A 27,447-nucleotide genomic window follows, 5' to 3' on the forward strand; every position below is an offset into this window, starting at 1 on the left:
ATTTGAGATTATAAGCAATTCTATTAAGGCATTTTGCTTTAAAAAGAGGAGAAAGACAGTGTAGCAGGAGAGGTTTTTTATTAAGCCGAGAATGCTTATGTGATATAGGAGTGAAAGAATATTACTGAGTCACACTTTTGAGATGCTCAACTAGATAAGGATATAAAGAACAGGCCTGGACAAAAAGAGGACAGGTATATTTGTTACTACACTCTACCATACAATCAACACTAGTCTACCTATCAATATGTGCATACTGAAATACACTTTAAAAATCCCTACGTATTTTCACAGGTAATTAACTGATACTCTTAAGTTGAGCTATTAAGTGTATGATGTGTCTGTAACAGGTAAAATTTTACACATGTGCTATAAAAATACTAGAGAGGTTTCAAATGTACATTGACCTTAATGTTAATACAGCAGTAAGTATAACCACATTCTAGAATCATTATCCATATTAAACGATCCTGAAAACGGCCCAAGTAATGAGACCCAGGTAAGAGGAGACCTAAAACAAATTAGAAAAAAAAAAAGTAAGTAATATTCAACCTGTTTTATTTTGCCATGTGAATCTTCAAAATTGATAAGACACTTGGAACTGATTCATAGCTCCTTTTATTCTCTCTTTATGTCAAGAATAGAAACAATTATTCATTGCATATCAGGGGGCATTAAATTAAGCTCTTTACAGGAACAGTAACAGTTAAAAGAGAAAATCTATAAGTAATACTACATAAAAATTCAAGCATATACGTTCCAGAGAAACAACAAATTAGAACCTACTATATAAAATCCTAAATACAGTAGGAAAAGTATTAAAAGTATAAACGTATTAAATGTAAAAAATGTATAAAAGCCAACCTCACATTAATTATTTATTTAAAGCATTTTGGACATTTTTTAAAAATAAACATGCATATAAAAATGTTTTGTGGTGCTAAAAATTTACTTAAAATGCCACTACCACACTGTACAAAAACTTCAAAAAAATTAGTTTTCTCTCAACGTCATGTCTCTGAGATCTACCCATGTTGACTGCAAATAGCTCAAGTCACTCATACCTACAGAATTCACTATATGAATATAGCTAAATTTGAATATTCATTTCCCATTAACAAACACATTCCATTTATTTCCAATTTTTCTCTATTACAAATAATACTGCAGTGCCTTCGTGTAAGTCTGCTTATACAACGTGCTGTACAGTAAAGAGTTAACATAGCTGAACTCACTGCTACCCTTTAAAAGTCCTGCTTGCAAAGTTGGTTGATGGCTGGCATCTGGGAACTTGTGTTTTGGGAGAATTCTCACCATCCTCCCTGATAAAAATCTCACTGTGTCTAAACAGTTTGTACAAACAATACAGTTTATACTGAACACCTGCTTTCCTTCTGGGAGTCTGGAATCTTGGTACACACTAGGCAGATGATGCTTACATGACCATGCCCCAGTAAAAGCCCTCGGCGCTGAGTCTCAAATAAGCTTCCCTGGTAGTCACCATATCACACAGGTTGTGACAACGTGTGGCTGGGGAATTAAGCATGTTCTGTGTGATTCCATCGGGACAGGACATCTGGAAGCTTGCACCATATTTTATCCCATGTAACTTTTCTCTTCATTGATTTTGTTCTGCCTCCTTTCACTATAATAAATCTTAGCCATGAGTACAAATATATATTGAGCTCTGCGAGTCCTCTTAGTGATTCATCAAACCTGGATATGGGCCTGGGGAACCCCAAGACACATGTGCAGAAGTTTCCCTAGAATCAGAATCTAATTAGAATTATAGAATCTAAAACTGAATCCCTAAGCCATGGGATCCATACACCTTTACAACAGACTATTTACTCTTCAAGGTGGTTATACAAATTTATATTCCCTTCCAGCAGGGTGTGAAAGTTCCTGTTCCTCATACCCTAGCCAATACTTGGTAATGTCAGACTTTTACATTTCTGCCAACCAGACGTGTGTGAAATGTTATCTCATTGTCCCCCCCCCCCCCCGCAGGGATACTTTATGACACACTTCTTCGCTGAGTGTATACACTCATTGATTTGATAATAAAGTATAATTTCTACCTCAGGAATTTATTACTTTACATGTGAGACAAACCTCACAGGTATTTTTATAAGTGGCATACTATTATATAATAAACATTAATTAGAACTGGATGAAAAGATTAAAAGTGTAGAATATTTTCTATGAGAAAATGATTATTCATTAAAAAATTTATACTACAGTTTTTCCTAAATGACTTCACATATTTTAGATAACAAATAGATAATTAGAAAAGTTCAATCCAAGAAAGCATTTCATTAAAATTCTAATTTGAAATTTTTATTCTGCCTGGAATCAGTTTGCCAAGATGTTACTGGATATTTCTAAAACAAGTTTCAAGGGCTAAGGCATATGGTAGGAGACAACACGCTACTGTCATCAGCTTCCGCATTATCTAAAACCAACCTCGAGAAGTACAATATAGCTGAGTTTGTAGTTAGCACACAATGAAAGCATTAACTTATAAAATTAGTTCATCCTTATAAAAAAAAATATTTTCTTGTTGATACTTGTATAGTACTTCATTTTGGGAGGATACTGATCATTGACCACAGCTTTTGTTATCTTGCCCTGTAACCCTGCCAGAGTGCTTACGTTGCTATACCGTAACTAATTAGATACGAACAAACTCCCTTAAGCCCTTCAATCTGATATTATGTAAAGCTAGTTTTTTTTTTTTACTATTTATGGATCTAAGCCATTGCATCTATTTGATGTGAACTCACTATAAACTCATGCAAATTTTGGGAGATAAGGTGTTTTCATGGTTCAGTGGTGGGCCTATAACCTGATTTTTTAAAAAATTTTTATTTATTTATTTGACAGAGAGAGACAGCGAGAGAGGGAACACAAGCAGGGGGAGGGTGAGAGGGAGTACCAGACTTCCCACTGAGCAGGGAGCCCGATGCAGGGCTCAATCCCATGACCTGAGCCAAAGGCAGATGCTTAACAGCTGAGCCACCCAGGCGCCCCTATAACCTGATTTTATTCAAGAAAATCTTTTTTAAAAAATGTCAAATCACCTTAATGAAACTGCCTCTTACTGTTTTTATTTTATGGCTTTGCTCAAATAAGGAGCAAGAGATGTACTTCTATTTCCTAGTTAGTCCTGCCATACCTCAAAGTATTAGAATCTATATAATGGCTGGATCAAGACTTTTTCTCTATGTTCATTTTTTTTTGTATTTTAAATATATTAGTGAGGATTTTTAAAGCACAACCCGTTTACTTACCTAAACTTCCAGTGGCCATTGCAGCCTGCAGTGCAGTGGTCAGACTTGGGACCATCTGGTGGTAGTACACTGTGTCTGCACACACGCAGGCCGCGGTGCCCACTGCTCCTGGCCAAATCTGAACAGGTCGGGGAAAGCCCACCAAGAACAAAGGAAGGGTGAAGAGGGGGAGTAAGGGAGAGGAGAGGAGTGCAGAGAAAACGATGAAGACCAACACGAATGGAGAGAAGACAATGTTGAGTATACATAAAGTGGTGGTTGACTTCCGACGTTTTTTCTCAGTCCACGATGCCAAAAGTACAGTCACAGCAAACTGCAGTTTAGAGATGAACTGAATCAGACGATCACGCATGATACCAACCTGCAGAGATGTAAAAATGATTTCTTTTATTCTTAAAGACTTCATGAATTTTTAAGATCCTATAAGGAAAACTATAATTTTATTATTGCTGCAATATTTTTGAGGAAATAGCTCTTATATGAGATTCCTTGTTATAATTTTCCCCAACCCACCAAGTAATAAATGAGCCTACATTTTTAAAAGTTTGGGCTCCCTTAGGAAAAAAGTGATACCAACGAGAACTAACAGAGTGCTAGGATATCTTAAGGTTGACTAACTTTTGCATTACATGCTTGTTAGGTCAGGAGAACCAGAAGTAGTAAATAGTTAAGTAACTATCCTTAATTCATCCTTATTTTAGAGAGTGTTTTATAGATTAAGAAACAGAAGTCATAAGAGAAGCCTTAATAAATTGAAATCATGTAAGTATGTTCATACGAATCATGCGAAGTATGTTCTTTAACCAAAACAGAATTAAATCAACAATAGAAATAAAAAATAATAAAGGAATCTTGAAATTAAAAGACACATTGCTGGGGTGCCTGGCTGGCTCAGTTGGTAGAGTATGCAACTCTTGATCTTGGGGTTGTAAGTTTGAGCCCCATGTTAGGTGTAGAGATAACTTAAAAATAAAATCTTTAAAAAAAATTAAGATAAATAACCAATGAGTTAAAGAAGACATCACACAAAAAAACGAGAAAACATTTGAGATGAATGAAACAAAAACACAACATATCGAAACTTGTGATTCAGCTAAAACAGTGCTCAGAGGGCAATTTATAGCTAGCTTTAAATGCCTATGTAGAAGAAATATCTTAAATCGATAACCTAATTTTCTACCTTAAGAAACTAGAAAACAAAGCACAAACTGAATCTCAAGTAAGCAGAAGGAAGGAAATGATAAAGATTAATAAAATAAAGAATATAAAAACAATAGAGAAAATCAATGAAACCAAAAGCTGTTTTTTTTTATGATCGATAAAATGGACAAACCTTTAGCTGCACTGACAAAGAATAAAACAGAGAAGACTCAAATTACTAAAATCAGGAATCAAAGAGATAACTTTACCACCAATCTTACAGAAAAAATTTGGAAGGATTATAAGAGAATACTATGAATTGTATGCTGATAAATTTGATCACTTAGATGAAACCAACAAGTTCCTTAAAAAACATAAAACAACTCAAGAAGAAATAAAAAACTGAACAGACCTGTAAGAAGTACAGAAATTGAATTTGTAATTTAAAAGTTACTCACAGAGAAAAGCTGAGGCTCAGATGGCTTCCATACTACAAAATACTACATACTACAAAATATTTAAGATACATACCAAATATGATCAAACATTTAAGAATAATTAGTATGAAATTCCTAACTCATTCTATGAGGTCAGTGCTATTTTGATATCTAAACCAAACACACGACAAGAAAAGAAAGATACAGATATATACAAATACCAACCACACAAAAACACTAGCCAACCAAATCCTGCAACATATAAGTAGGGTTATAGATCATGACCAGATGGGATTTATTCCTAAAATGCAAAGTCGGATTAACAACCAGAAATCAACGTATAACACCATGTTAACAGATTAAAGGAAAAACCACATGACCATTTCAGCAGACACAGAAAATAGACAAAATCCAACGCCCTTCATGATAAAAAAGACTAACCGGAAATAGAAGGGAACTTCTTCCACCTGATGAAGAACATCTACAATAGGGACGCCTGGGTGGCTTAGTCAGCTAAGCCTCCGCCTTCGGCTCAGTTCATGATCCCAGAGTCCTGGGACTGAGTCCTGCACTAGGCTCCTTGCTCAGTGGGAAACTTGCTTCTCCCTTTGCCTGCTGCTTCCCCTGCTTGTGCTCTCTCTCTCTCTCTGACAAATAAAAAACCCTAAAAAAAAGTTTCTTAAAAAGAACATCTACAATAGCTGATGTCATATCTAATGGCAAAAGACTGACATCAACTTAATGGAGAAAGACTGACTGCTTTCCTTGTAAGATGTCTGCTCTTCTATTCAACATTATACTGGAGGTTCTGGCCAGGTCAAGTAGGTAATAAAAAGAGAGGAAAGACATTTAGCTTGAAAAGGAAAAAGTAAAAATATCTCTACTATCTCTAATTTGCAGATGATGTGATCTTATACACAGAATGTCTTTAAAAATCCACTAAAAGTCTACCAGAACTAATAGAAGTGAGGTTCTAGGACACAAGATCAATATTTTAAAAAATCAATTGTATCTATACTCTAGCAATAAACAAGCCAAAAAAAGGAATTAAGAAAATAATTCCATTTATAATATCATCAAAAAGAATAATATACTTAGGAAAATTTTAATAAAACCATAAGACATGTAACACTGAAAACTACAAAATATTGTTGAACTAAAGATCTTAAAAATATATAAAGACATGTCATATTGATGAATGGGAATAATTAATATTTTTAAGATGGCAATACTCCCCAAACTGATCTACATATTTGAGGTAATCTCTATCAAAGTTTCAGATGCCTTCTTGCAAAAACTTAAAAGCTGAAACTAATATTACATCGTAATGCAGGGGCACTGAAGAATCAAAACAATCTTAAAAAAGAACAAAGTTGGAAGACTCACACTTCCCTATTTCAGAACCTCTACAGAGTATAGTAATAAAGATAGGATAGTACTGGCATAAGGATAGACATAGATAAATGGAAAAGAACTGAGAGCCCAGAAATAAACTCTCACATTTGTCATTTGATTTTTGACCAGGGTCCCAAGAAAAGTCATTGCGGGAAGGGTAGTTCTTTCAATAAATGGTGTTGAGACAACTGTATAACCAACCACATATTAAAGAATGGATTTGGAACCCTACCTCATATCATATATAAAAATAAACTCAAAGTAGACCATAGACCCAAATGTAGGAGTTACAGTTTTAACTGTAAAACTCTTAGAAAACACAGGGAATCTTTATGATTTGGGAATAGGCAGTGTTTATTAGACATGACCCCAACAATTCAAGCGACGAAAGAAAAAAAGAGATAAACTGAACTTCAGCAAAATTAAAAACTTTTTTTGCTTCAAAGGATATTTTCAAGGAGAAAGATAGCCTACAGAATGGGAGAAAATTTTTATCGTATATATGTCAAGGAACTTGTATCCAGAATATATAAAGAACTCTTAAACTCAACAATAAAAGGGCAAGCTACGTAAAATGGACAAAGGATCTGAATAGACATTTCTCCAAAAAAAAAAAAACCACACAAATGGCCAATAAAGTTATGAAAAGATGCGTAATTAGCATTCAAGGAATGAAAAGCAAAATTACAATGAGATAGCAGTTCACGCCCACGAGAATGAGTATAATGAAAAAGTCAGAAAATAACAAGTACTGGTATGGATGTAGAGAAATCCTCAGACATTGTTGGTGGGAATATAAAATGGTACAACCACTTTGGAAAAATGTTTGGCAGTACCTTGAAGTGTTAAACATAGACTCACTATGAACTGAAATTCCAGTCCTAGGTAGATAGAGTTAAAAGAAATGAAAACATATGTCCAAAAAACAAATGTTCAAAAACATGTACACAAATGTTCATAGCAGCATTATTCATAATAGTCAAAAAGTGAAAACAACCTAAAAATCCATCATCTGGTAAGTATATCAACCAGAGAAACAGAAAGTATATTAATGGGTACTGGGGCTAGAGTGGGGGGTGGGTGGGATGGAGAGTGGAAATAGGGAAGGCCATTAATGTGCATGAGGTTTCTTTTTGGGATGTTGAAAATGGTCTAAAATTAGACTGTGGTGATGGCTGTAAATTTCTGTGTACTATTGACCTGTGTATATGAAATACATCTCAATAAAGCTAATAAAACATATGCTTACCAGTAAGAGTCTGATTCCTGTATCCAGGCTTCTGTTCCACCACACATCTGTACTGGAGACCAACAAGTGTACTACTGATACAATGACTGTCTCCAATAAAGCATTTTCTGTATTCTGCCATACCTGCAGTACACAAATTATCCACTTTATCAGGGAGAATTTGATAAATTTAAGTAAACTGTTAGAATAAACAAAACTGCAATTAAACTCAGCAATACAAAAATATTATTATTAAGTGCTTATTAGGATTACCATTCTAAACGCTCTCGTGAATCCAATGGAGACAGACAGAGAGTGGAGTCCTTGTAAGGAACTGTCCAATGAAAGAAATGCTATCATAGCAAAGGGTGACACTACGACAAACAAAAAAGAGACAAATTTAATTAAGGCAAAGTAACCTCTTCTACCATATATTATTTTGGCTAATATGATTTTTATGAGTACATTTAAGCAGTTAACTGAAAAAACTAATAAACAAACCAAAACAGAAAAGAATAAATGCCTGTATGCTGTATATTGCAGAAACATGGGAATTCCACATTTTTGTATACTTCCTAGATATAACACAAAGTTAGTAGATTTTATCTTCCTACCTAGATTTAGCAAAATCCGTCTGACAACACCAATCTTCACAAGTCTTGTTTGCTTCTCTAAGAATAAAGTCACAGTCTGCACATCCTTTGGATAGAAAGGGTTTCGAAAAATTCCAAAGATACAGACGCTTTGAATTTCTCTAAGTATCCACAGTATTATAAGCAATATCACTAAAACATAGCCAACAATAGCCTGAGGACTGTTTTTGGAAATCTGTGAGAAACCAGCAAAATGATGCAGCAAACTAGTTTCTATGAGAGCCAAGACTAATACGATGATGTAGAAAAGGTATTCCTTCCAAGTAAACGGTTTCTCTGAACGACTGGGTAAAGCCTTAGATTTGGTTCCAACTCTGTGTCTAGTCACACTGCGTTTGAAGACAAGACCCATGTCACTTAGGTTAAGACTCAGTAAGAACCCAAGTCCAGTCATGAAAAGAACCACACCAACAGTGCTGGGAATGAAATACGATGTTACAGCTGTTCCAGCAGAGATGATGAACATTATTAATAACCTGCAGAGAAAAAGAAAGATTTGCTCAAAAAGAAAAACTGCACTTTAAGAACAAGTTAAGCAGAACTTTAACATTTAAAATAATTACCGTAGGTGTGTTGACATAGATGAGCCTCCAAGGCCAAACTCTAAAACCTGCTCCATTGCCCATAAGAAAAGAGCATCAGGTGGGGGCAGAGTTCCGAGTGCCCACAGAAAGGGTAAAAATATAAACAAGATGTGTAAAATCTGATTCATTTGTTCTAGAGCTGGTATATTTACCGTAAACCTATAAGAAAAAGGAAACATTTAAATCATACCAAATAATATACAGAAGAGGATCTTCCCAGGAAAAACAAAACCCACTCCCCGAAACAAAGAACACTTACAAAAAGATCCTAGTCCCAAACTGCAAAAGATCAACATTTATAAATTGTGACTATTGCCCTTCCCCCTTATCAGCAACTACCCCTACTCAACTGTGTATGAGATTAGCACTTAGAAAATATGTGGATTCAAATGTGAAAAGAAGGAAGAGTAATTAAAAGTAGTTGACTGAAAAAAAATTGAATTTAGGGACTTATAAAACTGAACTGAGCCCAGAGTAAAAATATTTCACCCTGAATTGTCTAAACTACTTGGCTGAAATTCTACTAATGATTCTTGAGAGTTTAAAATTTTCTAATTTAAGACTGTAAGTAACTGGGAAAACCAAAGCCTTATTGATGTTCTTACTATTAGTAGCTAGCAAAGAGAGCTCTTCTTGTTCTCCTCCTTCATTCCCCCACTCCCCCCATACTGTCTTAACCCCAGGTCCCAGAATTTGAAGTCAGTATAATTAATATCAGAAGTCAGAAACATTTGGTTATGAATGTGTCTCTGTGGGTTAGCCTGGGAACTTAACTAGCATTTATAATATTGTTTTTATTTTATATAAATAGTGGTATGGATTTGAAAATGCAAACTTGTAAAATACAATCTCATAAATCAGAGATGGCTTCTATAAAGTGGAGAAATTAGTTCTTGGTATAGCACTTACCAGTTAAATATACTAGTATATGGTTTTAAATAATTTAATAAAAACTTCAAGCATAGAAGAATAAGCACTATATTACTAATTTTTTTGGAATAAAGCTGACCAAACACTGTCTGGAAACCAATAATGTCCTAATACTTATGTTCCAAAGAAAACTTGCAAGAGAAAACTAAATCTCAAAACTTACGGCATAATTATACTTGAATACCTGAGCTGCTAGGAATCAAAGTCAAGGAGAAGGCACCTTCTGTAATAATTACCCACTTAAGTGTATGTTAACAGCCCAGAAGCAAATGTATAGCAACTATGGATATAATAATGACGTGTTTGCTCACACAGATATCAGGACTATGTCAGCTAATGCACTCTTGTCTCATAATGTATGTCCTTCAAATTTTTATAAGCAGAGAATTAATGAACTCAAGATTAACAATGTGATGCTAAATTTGAGGACAATACTTTTTGTAATGTAGTTTTAAACTACATTTCATTCTGGGAAGAAAATACTCAAGTACCAAAAAGGAAAATCAAACCACACATCAGAAACTGCAGGAAGGTCAAGGAAAACACGTAGCTCTGTAGTTATTTTTCTTGTTAAAGACAACATTTCTCTAATATATTCAAGGATAGTATAATTTGTGTAAAAATAATGTATAGTCAGGAAATATTTTACCCAAATTCCATTTAATCTCCCCATATCTCTTTGTTCTTAAGCAATGACACAGAGAATCTATTATATACAAGAATATCAGACACAAATACAAGCATATGCAATTTAAGCAGCCAAACATTGTGATCACTTTCCTGTATGACTCAGACTCAAATAATATGATTGTTGTGGTTAAGTCTTTTATATGGAAAATATGTTTAAATTCTATTTCTGATAATGTAACGTGATTTTTCTAGGGCAAAATATCTAAACCCTCAAGAAAAAAACTTTGTTTGAATCTAACAACCATAAAAACATTTCAAATTCTGTATACTAAGATCCACATGCCCAGAAAAAAGATGTTTATGGTGGCTAAGATGATATAAATATGCATCATTCATTGAAACAATTCCTGAGAGTCTATGAACTAAGCACTACAGGTTTAACACTTATCTTTAATAAAAATGCACAGAAAAAGTCATTTAAAATTGTTAATACACAAGTGTGCTGGGTAAAATAAAGAATGGGGAAAGAGAAAATATTATTATACTGTGAGGCTTGTCTCTTCGACTTTTACATTCTCTGAAATTAAGACACAATTTGATATATATGACAACTGTCCAAACTTGAACAGTGCACACATTTCATACATTATTTACAGTATTATACCTACTATATAAAGATCATCTTGATTCTTATTTTGTTGACCAAATTTCTTTTTTTAAAATTTAAATTCAATTAGCCAACATACAGTTTATCATAAGTGGGAGGTAATTGTTCTGCACAAACATGTCAACTTTTTCTATAAAAATTGATTTGGGCCTGATTTTGTCTTCTCCTTTTAGTTGAAAAAAAAAAAAAACCTCTTTGTAATGATCAAACTGTAAACATTAAAACTGTATATTAAATCCAACTAGAATGCAGTAAAAAACATTTATGCTCTTTCATTTAGAAATTAATAATGCAGAAAGTCAAGGTAACCAAACTATAAATTAATAGTTTTTTTTTTAAATAAAAGAACCTAGGGTATCATTTTAAATGCAAAGATGTATTATAGCAAGTATATTTCTGATTTCAAAAATAGCACAGTGAGATAGTAACTCAAGAATATAAATTCTGAAAATAATCATATAAACTTAACTCTTTCTGAAGGGGGTGAAGGTATATATGTATACATAGAAATTCAAATTTACTGCTGACTTTTCAAAGCCAAGTATTTAACTGTAGTATACTTTACGGCTAGTAATTGGTAGTGGTACTAACAAACCCATTATAAATGAATTTCCCATAAACGAATTCTCCCCTTACATATTTGATTAGGTGAAGAACAACAACGATATTATAGTGTCCTCTGGTCCATAAATGTAGCACAATTAGAACAGATTAAGATTTAAGGAATAGCAAATGGCCCCCTAAGAATAGGTCAGTTTCAGTACAAAAACTGGCTAAATATTTTTAAATGTCTTGTCTTATTTTAGGCTGCCATAACAACATACCACAGAGCAAGTGGCTTAAACAACAGAAATTTATTTCTCATAAGCCTAGAGGCAGGAAGATCAGAGTGCCACCACGGTTGGGTTCTGGTGAGAATGCTCTTCCTGGCTTAGCAGACAGCCAACTTCTCTCACTGCAACCTCATACGGTGAGAAAGAGAGAGATCAAGCTCTCTGGTCTCTCTTCTTATAAGGGCACCAATCCCATTAGAATAGGACTACGTTGATGACCCACCCACCTCTCAAAGACCCCCATCTCCAAATACCAGCACATGGGGGTTAGGGCTTCAACATATGAATTTTGAGGGGACACATATATTTATTCCTTAACATTCCACCCCAGTCTCCCAAATTCATGTTCTTCTTACATGCAAAATACATGCAGCCCATCCCAACAGTCTTAACAAATTCCAGCATCAAATCTAAAGTCCAAAGTTTATCTAACGACCATCTAAATCAGCGATAGGTGAGATTCGAGGTACACCTCATCATGAGGCAAAAATCCCTCTGCAGCTGTGAACCTGTGAAATCAGATAATTTATGTGCTTCCAAAATAAAATGGTGGGACAGCCCCAGAATGGACACTTATTCCAGAAGGGAGAAACAGGAAAGAAGGGGTGACAGGCTCTAAAGAAGTCCAAAACCTAGCCAGGCAAATTCCATTAGATTCTAAGGCTGGGAAAGAATCCTCTTTGGTTTCATACTCTGCCCTCCAGGACTCCAGGGTAATAATAATCACCCAAACAGCTCTGGGTGGGGGTCTCACCCCCAAGGCTCTGCAGGGCAGTACCAGCCCAAAGCTTCCAGTTTTTAGTTTGTTGAAACCAAGGAAGTAGCCCTGACAATCTCTGAATCACTTTTGGGATAATTTTCCTCTCTTCTTAAACACATGTCAAATCTAAGAAGTCTAATAGTCTTAGTTCATTTCATTTTGTCTCTGACCCCTTTCCCTGAAACTGGCAGTATTTTTGGTCATACAACCCCATAAACTATTTAGTAGTGGTCCAGTCACACTCTTGTTGCTCACTTCACAACATGCTTTCTCATTTTTCTGCAATATGGTTAGGCCCCAAAATTTCCAAACCTTCAAGTTCTGGTTCATTTTTACTTATTCGTTCCTCCTTCTATTCATCTCTCTTTTCATATAAGCAGTCACGAGGAATCAAGCTGTTCTTTCAACCACTTGTTTAGAAATCTCCTCACCTCTATATCCAATTATATCACTCTCAAGTTCTACTTTCCACAAAACATTAGAAAGTGGTTCAGCCAAGTTTTGTGACACTTTATAACAAGAATCATCTTTCCTCCAGTTTCCAATAACAGGTTCTCATTTCTAACAGCTCACCAGAAATACCTTTAAGTCCATATTTCTTGCATGCACCTCAAAACTCTTCCAGCCTCTACCCATTACCCAATTTCAAAGCCACTTTCACATTTTAGGTATCTGTTACAGGAGCAACCCACCTCTAGTTTCAAAATCTGTCTTAATCAGCTTGGGCTGCCGTAATAAAATACCACAGACTGGGTGGCAAACACAGAAATTATTCTGGCGGCTGGAAGTCCAAGATCAGCATGCCAGCATGGTCAGGTTCTGCTGAGAACTCTTCTTGGTTTGCAAACAGCAGCCTTCTCATTGTACCCTCATACAGTGGAGAGAGAGAGAGATCAAGCTCTCTGGTGTCTCTTCTTAAAAGAGCACTAATCCCATCAGATCAGGGCCCCACCCGCATTTTCCTAATCACCTCCTAAAGATCCCATCTCCAAACACCGTCACACTGGGGGATGGGCTTTAACAAATGAATCTGAGGGGGGACACGAATATTCAGTTCATTAACAAGCCTGCACATTTCTACCTGGACACGAACCTGTAAAAGAGAGAGCCGCGATCTACAGAAACAGAGAAATAAGTCAGATTTAGAAAAGGTAAGCAAAAGGGGTTATCCAACAATTTTGTAAACAGTGTGGTAAACAATTTAGTTTAAAAACTCTATTCTCTATTTTTCCACTATAACAAATAAAAATCAATATTCCTTCTAGTTATTACAACAAAATTAGAAATAAGTTATTCATCTTATATTCAATCTGTACATAATATTTATGTGTATAAATTTCAAACTCTTCATTAGACCCTCATAGGAAAGTTCCATCTCTTTTCATAGGTCTCAGCCAGGCTATCTTACAGATTCATAGCTCGTTACTGAAAGTGAAACACAAAATTGAAATTTTGCTTATTTATCTTACCTTATAAAGGGTTTTCTTTTTACTCTTCAATAAGGTTTAATTACTGCTTTAGTATGAATGTTTAACAGAGATTACTCCTAAGAGATTAATCATCAGAACAGCCTATCATCCAATGGTTTGGTCTTGAAGACTTTCAATTCATAGATTCATTTTTTTAATACTAAGAAGAGCTCATACTACGTATGCTTAAAAACAAAGCAAGTTATAAAGTATCTGATAGCTTATTACCTGTGTGCAAGATCTACAGAAACAAAGAAAAAAATATAAAGAGGTCTCATAAGAGGAGTGATTTCGTAAGTATCCTGGGTTTGGAAAGTCGCAGTCTCTGCAGCTGTGTTTACAATTAATGAATATTCTCCTATACATAATGTCATCCATCCAAAGAGAAACAGTAGAACAGCGCCTCCCGTACTGCCATATAGCAGGGATATTCTCTTCGGGAGCAGATACCATGTTCCAAGACCACACATTAACCCAGCAAGAAAAGAATGAAGAACTGTATTGGCTACGTATTTCTTGCCAGGAATTAGAAATTTAATAGTCTCAGTACCAGCACAACTTGTAAAGTCATGTTCATCTTCCTCTGCTAAGATATCTGTGGTTAGCATTCTTTCTACTGTCATCGACTTGTTTCTGGCATATAAACTTGTGAACTGGATGAAAAATGCAGCGAAAAGCATTAGTCCACCTGAAAGTGATGCTGTGTAATAGTCTTCCAAAATGCCCAACTGATACAAGAGTGTTCCTAATCCACCCCAAACCCATGGCATCAGAAAAAGGATAATTTGATTCACATATATATAAGGAGGGGCACAATAGCCTAATTTGAATCGAGGGCCTCCAAGAACAGTCTGCGGAAAGCGCTTCAGAAAGAAGTCCTGTTTGTAGTCATTCAGCAGAGGCACATCTGGACTCATCCTTCTCATTCAGGATTATTCTGAAAGTCACATCCTCTTCCGTAACACAGCAGTCTCTAAGAAAAAGAAAAAAGTCACTACTTGACAAGGTCTTACTTAAGAGATGGCAAGGGAGGGGAACACCATATTTCTATTTTTATCTCCTTAATTCCTTCAAGGGCAGGATTTAGAACTTCACCTCTTTAGCTCCTCCCCATTGCCTGACACACACATGGCACTAAACAAATAGTTGTGAAGTTGTTTTTTACTTGAAAAGGAATCATATTAATTATTAATTTATCTAGAACTTAATATTTTGGATTAGATCTTAAATTAACTAACCTTTTTAGATTTTAAATTCAAAGATAAGTTTAAAAAGCCAGACTATGGACTCTGAGAAACAAACTGAAGGCTTCAGAGGGGAGGGGGGTGGGAGAATGGGATAGGCTGGTGATGGGTAGTAAGGAGGGCACATATTGCGTGGTGCACTGGGTGTTATACGCAACTAATGAATCATTGAACTTTACATAAAAAAAAAAAAAGCCAGTGCTATCAACTCAAATCTGCCAGTGGTTTAACTAATTGTGTCTCCCTAAGAGTTTTTGATGTTTGTTTTTAAACTTTCCCTCTATTATAAGGGTCAGCAAAATTTTTCTCTAAAGGCTGAAGAGTAAATATTTTAGGCTTTGTGGACCACATGAGCTCAGCTACAATGACTCAATTCTGTTGTTGTAGCAGAAAAGCAGCCATAGATAATACATAAATAAATGAACATGAGTGGTTGTGTGCCAGTAAAGCTTTATGGTATTTTTACCTGTACCTGTGGGCCAGATTCAGGCTGTGGGCCATAGCTGGCCAAACCCTGGTCTATAAAATGAGGATATTCTCTTTATTCCCTTGAATTGGAATGAAAATAGAAGTGGAAAAAGAAATAGAAATACTGTTAGTCACATCATTTAGCAATTATAGTAAACTTAGGATTTTCTGAGAATTTAAAAAGTCAAATCCTGCTAAAATAGTAACATTTCAATAAAAAGCCATTGGCAGCTCAACATGCAGTAGAAAGAACGATAAACTGGAAATCAAAAGACTCCAGGTGTCTGACTAAATGCTTATTATTAACTATGTTACCATAAACAAACCATTTTCTGATTCAAATTTTATCTTCTCTGTTAATCAGCTTCTAAAGTCTACCCAAACTAGGAAAACATGAAACAATAATAGGACTTGTATGTGCAAAAGTCTAGATTATTTCTATCTAAGGGCCACAAAAATCTAAGTATCGGAGCGCCGGGCTGGCTCTGTCGGTAGAGTATGTGACTCTTGATCTCAGGTCATGAGTTCGAGCCCCACTTTGGGTGTAGAGATTACTTAAAAAAAATATTTTTTAAATATCTAAGTATCATAGATTCTCTTCTTTTCGAGTTTTCCTTTTCCTAGGATATACTCAGTAGCTTATTCTGAAAAACAGTTGCCTGACACAAGATAGCTAGCAAAGTATTACTCAGGGATCATATATTCGGCTGGAAAAAAAAATAAGTTTAAAGCTATCTTCATAAAGCAAGACACGTAGGCCAATGAAATAGAATAGAGAACCCAGAAATAAATACTCACATACATGTTAAGATATTTGACAAGGGTACCAAGACCATTCAATGGGGAAAGGATGGTCTTTGCAATAAACGGTGCCAGGAAAACTCAGTATTCACATGCAAAAGGATGAAATTAGACCCTTAACATCATACACAAAAATTAACTCAAAATGGACCTAAGTGTAAAGACCTAAAACAATAAAGCTCTTAGAAGAGAACATAGGACAAAAGCTTCCAATACTGGCTTTGGCAATGACTTCTTGGATATGACACCAAAGGTACAGGTAACAAAAGGAAAACACAAATCAGACTTCATGAAAATTTAAAAATTATGTGCATCAAAGGCACTTATCAACAGAGTGAAAAGGCAACTCACAGAATGGGAGAAAATATCTGCATATCATATATCTATCTGATAAATATATATATCTATATTATATATCTATATATCTATATATCATATATATATATGATATATAGATATATAGATATATAGATATATATCCATAATATATAGAGAACTCCTAAGACAACAACAAAACAAACCAATTCAAAAACTAGCAACTGAATTGGACAAGCCCAAAAATTATAACTGAATAGACATTTCTCCAAAGAAGGTATACAAATGGCAATAAACACATGAAAAGATGCTCAACACCACTAATCATTAGAGAAATGCAAAGTATTACTCAGGGATCATATATTCGGCTGGAAAAAAAAATAACTATAACAAAATACCACTTCACACTTATTTGGATGGCTACTAGCAGAAAAACAGAAACCAACAAGTATTGGTGAGGATGTGGAAAACTGGAACCCTTGTGCTCTGCTGGTGGAAATATCAAATGGTATAACTGTTGTGGAAAACATTATGGTGGTTCCTCAAAAAATTAAAAATCAGATTACCATATGATCTAGGTTTTTGATTTTTCGTTATATATTCCCAAAGAATTGAAGCAGTATCAACGAGATAATTTGTAACTCATGTTCCTAGCAACATTATTCACAATGAGTAAAACATGGAAAAAACCCAACTAGCTGCATGTTACTATCCCTATTCATTTACCTTTTAGTACTTTGGAATCTTTGGTAGAGCTTAGTTTAAATGTTACTAATTTGATGGAATACTCTGTGATTATATTCCAAAGTGAAATATTCTGAAGATCTGTTGTTAATGTGGAAACAGAAAGATACTGTGATATGTTAAAAAGTAAAATAAACGCACTGATGATCTCATTTGCATTTTTTAAAAAAAGAGTACACACACCTATGTGTATACATGGCTGTGTATTGTTTGTGTAGGTGTGAAAAGTTCCAGACAGCATACATGCTAGGGTGTGCTTGTGTGCCTGTGTATTTTACACAGAACATTTTGATACCTCTTCAAATTACCAAATAATCTCTAGACTTCTCAGCCCCATGCCCTGCAAACACATCCTGCCCTTTTCCTTCTGGATGCTTCTGCTCATGCCCTCTCTTTTGCCTAGGATGTCCTTTCTTCCCTTCCCTAATTGGTATTCTTGGTCAACTTTCAAGATTGAATCTAATCCTTTCTTTTTTTTTTTTAAAGATTTTATTTATTTATTCGACAGAGAGAGATAGCCAGCGAGAGAGGGAACACAAGCAGGGGGAGTTGGAGAGGAAGAAGCAGGCTCATAGTGGAAGAGCCTGATGTGGGACTCGATCCCGCAACGCCAGGATCACGCCCTGAGCCGAAGGCAGACGATTAACCGCTGTGCCACCCAGGCGCCCCTGAATCTAATCCTTTCTGAAAATTCCCCAGAACACTCTCTTCTCTCTGCATATCAAACATTCCTTGTTCATACTACTCATCTTGTAACATGTATCAACACAGGGTACTTCTTGTCCTGTTCAACTCTTCACGTGTTATTTTTTCATATGTATATCTTTTCTCTACTAACAAGTTATATGTGGGCAAGGGCCAAATCTTGAGACACTTCCAATTCTCCATAATATTTAGTAAAACACCTTGGCATGGAGAGGAATATAATACATTAATGGCAGAGCTTAAATAAGATGATTAAATGAAAAGAAAATATTAAACACTGCTGTTTAAAAGGGAAGTTGGGAGTATTTACTGTTTTTGAAAACCTCTTCCTGCATATCCTGTCCCACTCACAACAGTAAACTCATAAACTCTTTAGTCTTAATTTTTTAAATGTTTAGAAAATATCTTAATTTATTTTTAATATGGAATAAATAACAGCATTTATTGATAGTATTATTGGCTCAGAGAAGATTTTGCCTAGAGCAGTATATCCCAAAGCAAAATAGGAACAAGATGGGCCTGAGGGAGAAAAATGGCTGGGTTTCTGCAACTGAAAAGGAAATGGCTAGAGAATTTTAACAAGTCAGAGATCCAATTTTAATTTGCCCTTATCCTATGCAACATTTTAACTTCCTTCAGTATCAGGAAAGAGAAGCTAGTTCATATTGGGAGAGAAAAGCAAGAGATAAAATAGCAGGTACAAGAGTCAAAATGAGGCAGGAGCAATCAATAAAGAAGTGAGAGCACATCTGGAATTATGAAGAGAATGTTCATACTTGAGTTCCCTCAAGACACCTTAGAAGCATGTGGGAGGACACTTAGATGGTGATTTGAATTATTTTAATGTGATATTAAAAGAAAGGCTGAAGGATACAGAATTATTTGCCTTACACAATGTTTCTTAAAAGGGGGTCCATGACAGCTATATGCAAAAGAATGAAACTTGACCACTCTCTCACACCATACACAAAGATAAACTCCGAATGGATGAAAGACCTCGATGTGAGACAGGAATCCATCAAAATCCTAGAGGAGAACATAGGCTGCAACCTCTTTGACATTGGCCACTGCGACTTTTTTCATGACACATCTCCAAAGGCAAGAGAAACATAAGAAAAAATGAACTCGTGGGACTTCATCAAGATAAAAAGCTTCTGCACAGCCAAGGAAACAGTCAAAAAAACTAAGAGGCAGCCCATGGAATGGGAGAAGATATCTGCAAATGACACTACAGGAAAAAGAATGGTATCCAAGATCTACAAAGAACTTCTCAAACTCAATACACAAGAAACAAATAATCAAATCAAAAAATGGGCAGAAAATATGAACAGACACTTTTCCAATGAAGACATACAAATGGCTAACAGACACATGAAAAAATGTTCAAAATCATTAGCCATCAGGGAAATTCAAATCAAAACCACATTAAGATACCACTTTACACCAGTTAGAATGGCAAAAATTGACAAGGTAAGAGACAACAAATGTTGGAGAGGATGTGGAGAAAGGGGATCCCTCTTACACTGTTGGTGGGAATGCAAGTTGGTACAGCCACTTTGGAAAACAGTGTGGAGGTCCCTTAAAAAGTTAAAAATTGAGCTACCCTATGATCCAGCAATTGCACTACTGGGTATTTACCCCAAAGATACAGACGTAGTGAATAGAAGGGCCATATGCACCCCAATGTTCATAGCAGCATTATCCACAATAGCTAAATTGTGGAAGGAGCCGAGATGCCCTTCAACAGATGACTGGATTAAGATGTGGTCCATATATACAATGGAATATTACTCAGCCATCGGAAAGAACGATTACCCAACATTTGCAGCAACATGGACAGGACTGGAGGAGATTATGCTAAGTGAAATAAGTCAAACAGAGAAAGACAATTATCATACGGTTTCACTCATTTATGTAACATAAGAAATAGCAGGAAGATTGGTAGAAGGGAAGAATGGGGGTGGAGAGACTACAGACTCTGGGAAACAAACTGAGAGCTTCAGAGTGGCGGGGGTGGGGGGACTGGGATAGGCCAGTGATGGGTATTAAGGAGGGCACATATTGCATGGTGCACTGGGTGTTATATGCAAATAATGAATCATGGAACACTACATCAAAAACTAAGGATATACTGTATGATGACTAACATAACACAACAAAAAAATTATTATAAAAAAAAAGGGGGGTCCATGGTCAAAGAAGTTTGAGAAATAACACACTTGAAGAGTCACAGTGGATATCTGCAAACTGAAGACTTTGAGACATCTCTGAAGTTTAAAACAAAACAAAACAAAACCACTGCAAACCTGCTTAAAATGTATCATTTGAATTTTCCAAACTTACTTGCACAGGGAGCCCATCTTTCCCACAATATCTAGTAACAGGTTCATGTGTATAGTGTTCTGTTTAGACTACTTTCAGAAATATTGGCCTGGGCTTCAATTACGATCTTAAAGATTTAGCTAAGCCAAGGAGAATTAAAGAACTGTAGGAATCAAGTAGGAATCAAGAGGAATGTCAAAAACAAAGGTACACAAGGAAAAAGATTATGAGGGAAATTTGACAGGTAGCAAGTATATCAGACTGCTGAAAAGCTTATTTCTAGTATGGGTATTTTCTTTCTAATATTTTAAGGATAAAAGAGGATTGTAGCACAGATACTAGAAATTCATTAAAGCAAAAATTATGATAAACTGGTACTGTGTGATTTTTCATTTAATTACAGATCCTGGAATATTTATAAAGTATTTTCTTTATAGGCAGTAACACTTAACATTTACACAGAAAGACCTTTTAAATCCAATTTGGATTACTAGAATGGAAAGTAAAATCAGAATAATTAAAACTTAGTTCCAGGGGTGCCTGGGTGGCTCAGTCGTTAAGCATCTGCCTTTGGCTCAGGGCATGATCCTGGCGTTCTGGGATCGAGCCCCACATCAGGCTCCTCTGCTGAGAGCCTGCTTCTTCCTCTCCCACTCCCCCTGCTTGTGTTCCCTCTCTTGCTGGCTGTCTCTCTGTCAAATAAATAAATAAAATCTAAAAAAACCAAACAAACAAACAAACAAAAACTTAGCTTCTGAATGAGATTTTGGTATACATTTTCAGAGACAATTTCCAAACACACTGAAGCATTTATATGGCTGCTGCCTCCAACATGTTAAAATGAAAAATGTCTTAAGTCTTAGGGGAAAAGAAATGCCGTGAAAAGAAAGGTTAAGGGATAAAGATGGCATCACAACATTGATTTTGGCCATATGCTTTCTTCATATGCTACTCTGAAAGTGGGCCAACAAAGTAGCCATAGAAACACTGCTTTGTTTGGAATTTGAGCCATGTTTCTTATGCATTATCCAGAAGGGTGAGAAACAGATCAATTTGGCAATGTACTAGGAGGGAATTCTTATTTTTCAACTTTAACACAGGAATCAGGCAAGATATCAACCTGAAAAATCCCTTAAAACCAGAACAAAACAAACAAACAAAGATAACAAAAAGTAGCAGTTTGGAGGGATTACAATAAATTTATAGTTTTCTTAGTTTGGCAATCAGAATTCCTAAAAGAAGTTTTAGCCAACTGCATGATTTTTATTTAGTGAAGTTTGTTTTTAACCTATCATATTATTTTTATTGATTGGTTAATTTCATTCATTGAACCAACCCTTCTTTTTTCTGTTTTATTAGATTCAGATTTTCTTTATAAGAACACTTAACATGAGATATATCCTCTTAACAAAATTTTTTTTTTTTAAGATTTTATTTATTTATTTGACAGAGATAGAGACAGCCAGCGAGAGAGGGAACACAAGCAGGGGGAGTGGGAGAGGAAGAAGCAGGCTCATAGTGGAGGAGCCTGATGTGGGGCTCGATCCCATAACGCCGGAATCACGCCCTGAGCCGAAGGCAGATGCTTAACTGCTGTGCCACCCAGGCGCCCCCTCTTAACAAATTTTTATGCGTATAATACAGTATTGTTAAGTAGCAACACGATGTTGTACCATAGATCTCTAGAACTTATTCATCTTGTACAACTAAAGCTTTATATAGCAAGTCTTCCTCCTGTTTCTTCCTCCCCCAAGCTCTTGGCAAGCTTCATTCTACCCTGTTTCTACAAGTCTGACAATTTTAGATACCTCATATAAGTAGAATCACGCAGTATTTGTCCTTTTCTGACTGGCCCTTTTCACTTACCATGATGTCTTCAAGGCTTATCCATGTGATCACAAATGGCAGGATTTCCTTCCCTTTTAGGGCTAAATAATATTCCATTGTATGTATATAACACATTTTCTTTATCCATTCATCTGCTGATAGACACTGGGCTGCTTCTGCTTTTTGGCTATGGTGAATAACGCTGCAATGAACACAGGAGGGCAAATACCTCTTCAAGATTCTGATTTCAATTCTTTCGGATAAATACCCTTAAGTGGGATTGCTGGATCATATGGTAGCTCTATTTTTAATTTTTTTGAGGACCTTCCACACTGTTCTCTATAGCACATGCACCATTTTGCATCCTAACACTTTACATGGTTCTAATTTTTCCACATCCTTGCCAACATTTGTTATTTTTCTTTTTTTCTTTTTCTAATAGCCATCCTAACACGTGTGAGGTGACACTGAATACATACGTATTGATTGGGTACTTCTGCACTGTGCCTCAACTGTATTTTTGTTATACTTTCAGGAAACATACTATCTCCTATTTGCCAAATTTTATTAAATCTTTGCTCTCATATTTTTAATTTCTATGAGTACATCTTTAACCCCTAGATGTTTCTTTTTATAGAATCCTATTATTATTTCATTAACATAGTCCATCTTTCTGAGAATATTTACTACACGTATGTGTATATGCAGATAAATATCATTTAATTTCTTTGTAAATCGCCTTTTCGTGTCCTTTGCCTCTTTTCTTTTAAAGTGTTCACTTCTCTTATTAATTTGAAAGAACTTTTGATATATGAAGGATATTAACTCTGACATATGTTATAATCTTTTTTTCTCCCCCCATGCTAACTTGCTCTTGAAATATTGTTAGCAGATGCTGGTGAGGATTAAAGAGTTCATTCTGACAGTTGTTAATATAGACAAATGTGTTGACCTTCCTTTCATAGAGAAATAGGTAAATGAAAATTTAGCACTTTCCACACATTTAAACTTTTAAATACCTATGATGTACTAGGTAACGGTAATAAGGCTGCTCTCTGATCCAAAGAAGTTTATAATCCAGTGTGATAGAGATCATTCCCCTCTCTAATTATTACTGGCAAAAGTAACTCTGGAACTATTTTAATTTTCATTATCAACAGAATAAATACATAAAGTTTTTCACAAATAACATAAAATTATTAAACAAAATTAACTTGTCAAGAAAAAGTAATTCCTGCTTGTTTAAAAAATGCCTACACAGACTTTGTCAGTAATATATAGAATGTCTTCATCCATGTTCCTAAAAATCATTTTTAAAAATTTGAAAGGAAATATACTGAAGTTCTACTTTTCTAAGCATCACACCTTTACTAATTTGGAAAACAAAAAACTTCAGGTCTGGAAAAGAAAGAAAATGGCTTACCTGAGTACTCTAAAAGCATGTTATGACACAACTCAATTCTCATTTGCCCTGGATTAAATGATCTGTTCCTGTCAGAGTAGTCCTAATAAGAAAGCACCTACGGACTTCTTTGATAACCAAGTGCTAACTGTTGAGGATATTAGTAGGAATCTAGAGGTGCAAAGATAGCTATTCCTATAATTCTGAAAATACTCTATGAATCTTAACTAAACGCCATACCAGGTGTTTAGTTAAACTAAATTATTGAAGAGTTAAACTAAATTCTTGAAGAGCCTCTTGAAAGACATTTAGTGCTAAAACATGAAAAACACATTTCATGTTATAGTTTATCAATTATGTAGTAAGCATTCTCTTATACCCACCAATAAAAGGAAAATCTACTCAAGCACCTAAAAAGAGTCCTGAAGTGAAAGAACAAGCACAATAACATCTCTTTGATCTACAAAATGTTATTTATTCAAATTCAAGATTTTAGGAGGGTCTTTGAATCCTTTAAGAGTTTTCCTTATATTCACAGGAATTGGTTTGTAGAGAAGTCTGACTGGATGGAAAGGGTAAGTAGATTACTCAAAGGATTTATTTATTGCAGATATTGGGAAAGCTTCACAGGTAGAATGATGAGTTGTCAGTGCTATGACTCACCCTTCTCAAATGTACAACACTAGAATATGAATTATTAACATTCCATTATTTATGCAAAAACTAGATGGTAGAAAATGGCCAAAAGCCACATCAGCGTATCACAAATATGCAGCAGGCCCAACTGACACCTCTTCTCTCCCAATCTACCCTTTCCACACTGCATACATATTACCAATTATAAATTCAAAGCAATGAACAAGTTTTACCATTCACATGGACTACCAGAAATAAACCAACTTACTTTACAGAAAAGAAACTGAGAACCGGTGAAATTAAGTGACTTAACCAACACACCATGTCAGTTGGTGGCTGACTGAGTTTTTCAATCATCCCAAGCCATTACCAAATGAAACAGAATTTTATTTTTGAGGCTAGAGAAATAGAAGGATAACTTGGGAAAAAGAGTTTTCAGGGAAAAGTGGGCCTGAGAGGAACCTCCAAAACGTCAAATGGGAAACTTCTGTTAGCCAAGCCAGTGTCAGGACACTGGCATGTAGGATTCCTTGATAAGAGATAAACACAAATGGGAAAGTGTCTAGAAGAAAAGGTTCTCACCATCAAGAAAATGAAAACAACCCACAGAATGGGAATATTTTTTTGCAAATCATATATATGATAAGGGACTTACATCTAGAATATATAAAGAACTCTTACAACTCAATAGTGAAAAAACCAAATAAGCCAATTTAAAAGAGACATTTCTCCAAAGATAATATACATTGCCAATAATCACACAAGACAATGTTCCACATCATTACTCACTCGTTAGAGAAATGCAAACCCAAACCACAATGAGATATCACTTCAAATCCACTTGACTGGTTATCAAAAATAGTATTAGTGAGATTGTGGAGAAAACAGAATCTGCAAGTTATAAGGTAAAATGGTGCAGCTGCTTTCAAAAACAGTCTGGCAGTTCCTAAAAAGGCTAAACAGAGTTACCATATGACCCATCAATTCTATTCCTGGGAATTTACCTAAGAGAAATGAGAACATAAGTCTACAAAAAATTTGTGCATGAACATTCATAGCAGAAATATTAACAGCGAAGAAGTGAAAACACCCAAAATGTCCATCAACAGATGAAATAAAATGTGATATAGCCATACAATGGAATATTATTAAGCTATAAACAAGAATGAAGTACTGACATATGCTACAACATGGATGAACCTTGAAAACAGAATGCTAAGTGGAAGACAATCACAAAATGCCACATGTTGTATGCTTCCATTTATATGAAATGTCCAGAACATGCAAATCCATAAAGACAGAAAACACATTAACGTTTCCCTAAGGCTGGTGGAGATAGTAACAAGGGTGGGAGGGAGTAATTCCTAAAGGATACAGGGCTTTTTAAAGGGGTGATGAAATTTGACTGTAGTAATAGTTGCACAGTTCTGTGCTATATATACTAAATATACTAAAGACCATTGTACACTTTTTAAAATCTTTAATCCATTTAAAAATATATAAATTCCAGTTAGTTAACAGTGTAATATTAGTTTCAGGTGTTGAAATATACACTTTTAATGAGTGAACTGTATGGAATGTGAATTATATTTCAACAAAGTTCTTACAAAGGAAAAATAACCAGAAAAGTTCCCCAGAAAAGTGTCTGTTAATAACTAGTAGGAAATTAAAGAGTGGCTGACAGGTGTCCCAGTTAAACTACTAAAATGGCAATATCTGGTCATGAGTCTGGCTCTGGATCTATGATAAGGGTTTGGAGATTTGGCATGGGTAGCAGTGGACACTCAATAATATAAAGGACGGTCTTTGCCCTAATTGTAAAATGATTCATAAAAACAAGAACTCACCTAATATTATACAGCTGAATAAAAGAGAAATGATTGGTAAAGAGCAGATAAGCAATACACAGGTCTGACAAATAACCTCTGATGTTGTAGATTTCACTGATGTAAATATTGGTCCCCGACAGAGTTGTGAAGAGAGGCAGCAGATGGGGGTAAAGAGTTATTCATGTTCAGGGGGCCAGAAGTCGACCAAGTTGGGGCAAACGCGGTTTAGTTGGAGGTAAGGAAAGAGTACAGTACTATCTACGGGAAGCAATTTGTACAGTTTATTGGGGTAACAAGGACATCACTAAATCAAGACTCTGAACCGCAATTGTCTCTTAGAAACAAAATGCCGTAACTCAACAAACTAAAGCAGTCTTTCGAAAGAAAGTTAAAGTCACATCGGATTGATTCCTCTAGCCATTGAGTTTACCTTCCGTCTAAAAAGTGCAATAATCGCACCTGAAGGTTTTATAACGAAGAACGAGAAATCGGTGGCAATTAAAACTGCAAGAACAACGTGGGTCTGCATAGGCTTGGAAGAAGTCCCCAAGTGGGTGTCGGGGATGGAACGTACCTCGAGTCACCCTAGGGAAGAGGCGATGCCAAGGAATACCGGGAACTGCATTTCTGCAGGTAAACCCGGTTTGGGCGATCCCGCCCCGAGGCTGCCTGCGACCCGAACGCAGAGACAGAGAAGCTCTAGCAGCCAGGCAACCAGCTCACCGCGATCGTGCCCGAGCCTTCTCCGCGTTTCCATGGCTAACGTCAACTCTAGCGGGCGCCACCGCCGCGGAACCGAGATCTCGCTCGGGGGCGGTTCGGGCGCTCGCCCTGGGGCGCATCTCCACCAGCCGGCTAGGCGAGGCGGAGATGGGGAAGAGGCGCGCTTCGTTCACTCCAGGCGTGGGCCCACACTCCCCTGATTAGGGGTCATAGGAGTCTCTCCGCCTCTGGCCTTGCCTTGGCGAGGGGGAAGGGTCTTAGCAAGCCCTGAACTTTCACCCGGGGCCGCGCTCCTACGTAAGAGCGCCGTTTCCCTGGTGACGTGACGTGTCTGCGGGAGTAGGTAGTGCTTTCTGGCAGATTGACGTGCGGCCGCCATTTCGCGAGCTTTGGCTTAACCGGTGGTCTGGCA

General features: G+C 36.0%; 1 protein-coding gene across 4 annotated transcripts in view; it reads right to left on the reverse strand.

The window, feature by feature from the left end:
- Positions 1 to 27,160, reverse strand: part of PCNX4 (pecanex 4) — a 39,377-nt gene extending 12,217 nt beyond the window's left edge. Inside the window, exons 1-8 of one of the 4 annotated variants that reach the window (XM_008701406.2) lie at positions 26,887 to 27,025; positions 14,248 to 14,992; positions 8,710 to 8,889; positions 8,108 to 8,622; positions 7,767 to 7,867; positions 7,515 to 7,637; positions 3,294 to 3,654; positions 408 to 511 (exon numbers count right to left, since the gene is read on the reverse strand). In XM_008701406.2, coding sequence (XP_008699628.1) covers positions 408 to 511; positions 3,294 to 3,654; positions 7,515 to 7,637; positions 7,767 to 7,867; positions 8,108 to 8,622; positions 8,710 to 8,889; positions 14,248 to 14,945 — 2,082 coding nt within the window. In that variant the 5' untranslated portion in view covers positions 14,946 to 14,992; positions 26,887 to 27,025. The other 3 variants (XM_040641820.1, XM_040641819.1, XM_040641821.1) reach the window with 3 other exon arrangements.
- Between the last annotated feature and the right edge of the window lie 287 nt (positions 27,161 to 27,447).

The sequence above is a fragment of the Ursus maritimus genome, unplaced genomic scaffold, assembly GCF_017311325.1.
Source record: "Ursus maritimus isolate PB19 unplaced genomic scaffold, ASM1731132v1 scaffold_25, whole genome shotgun sequence".
Lineage (NCBI taxonomy): Eukaryota > Metazoa > Chordata > Mammalia > Carnivora > Ursidae > Ursus > Ursus maritimus.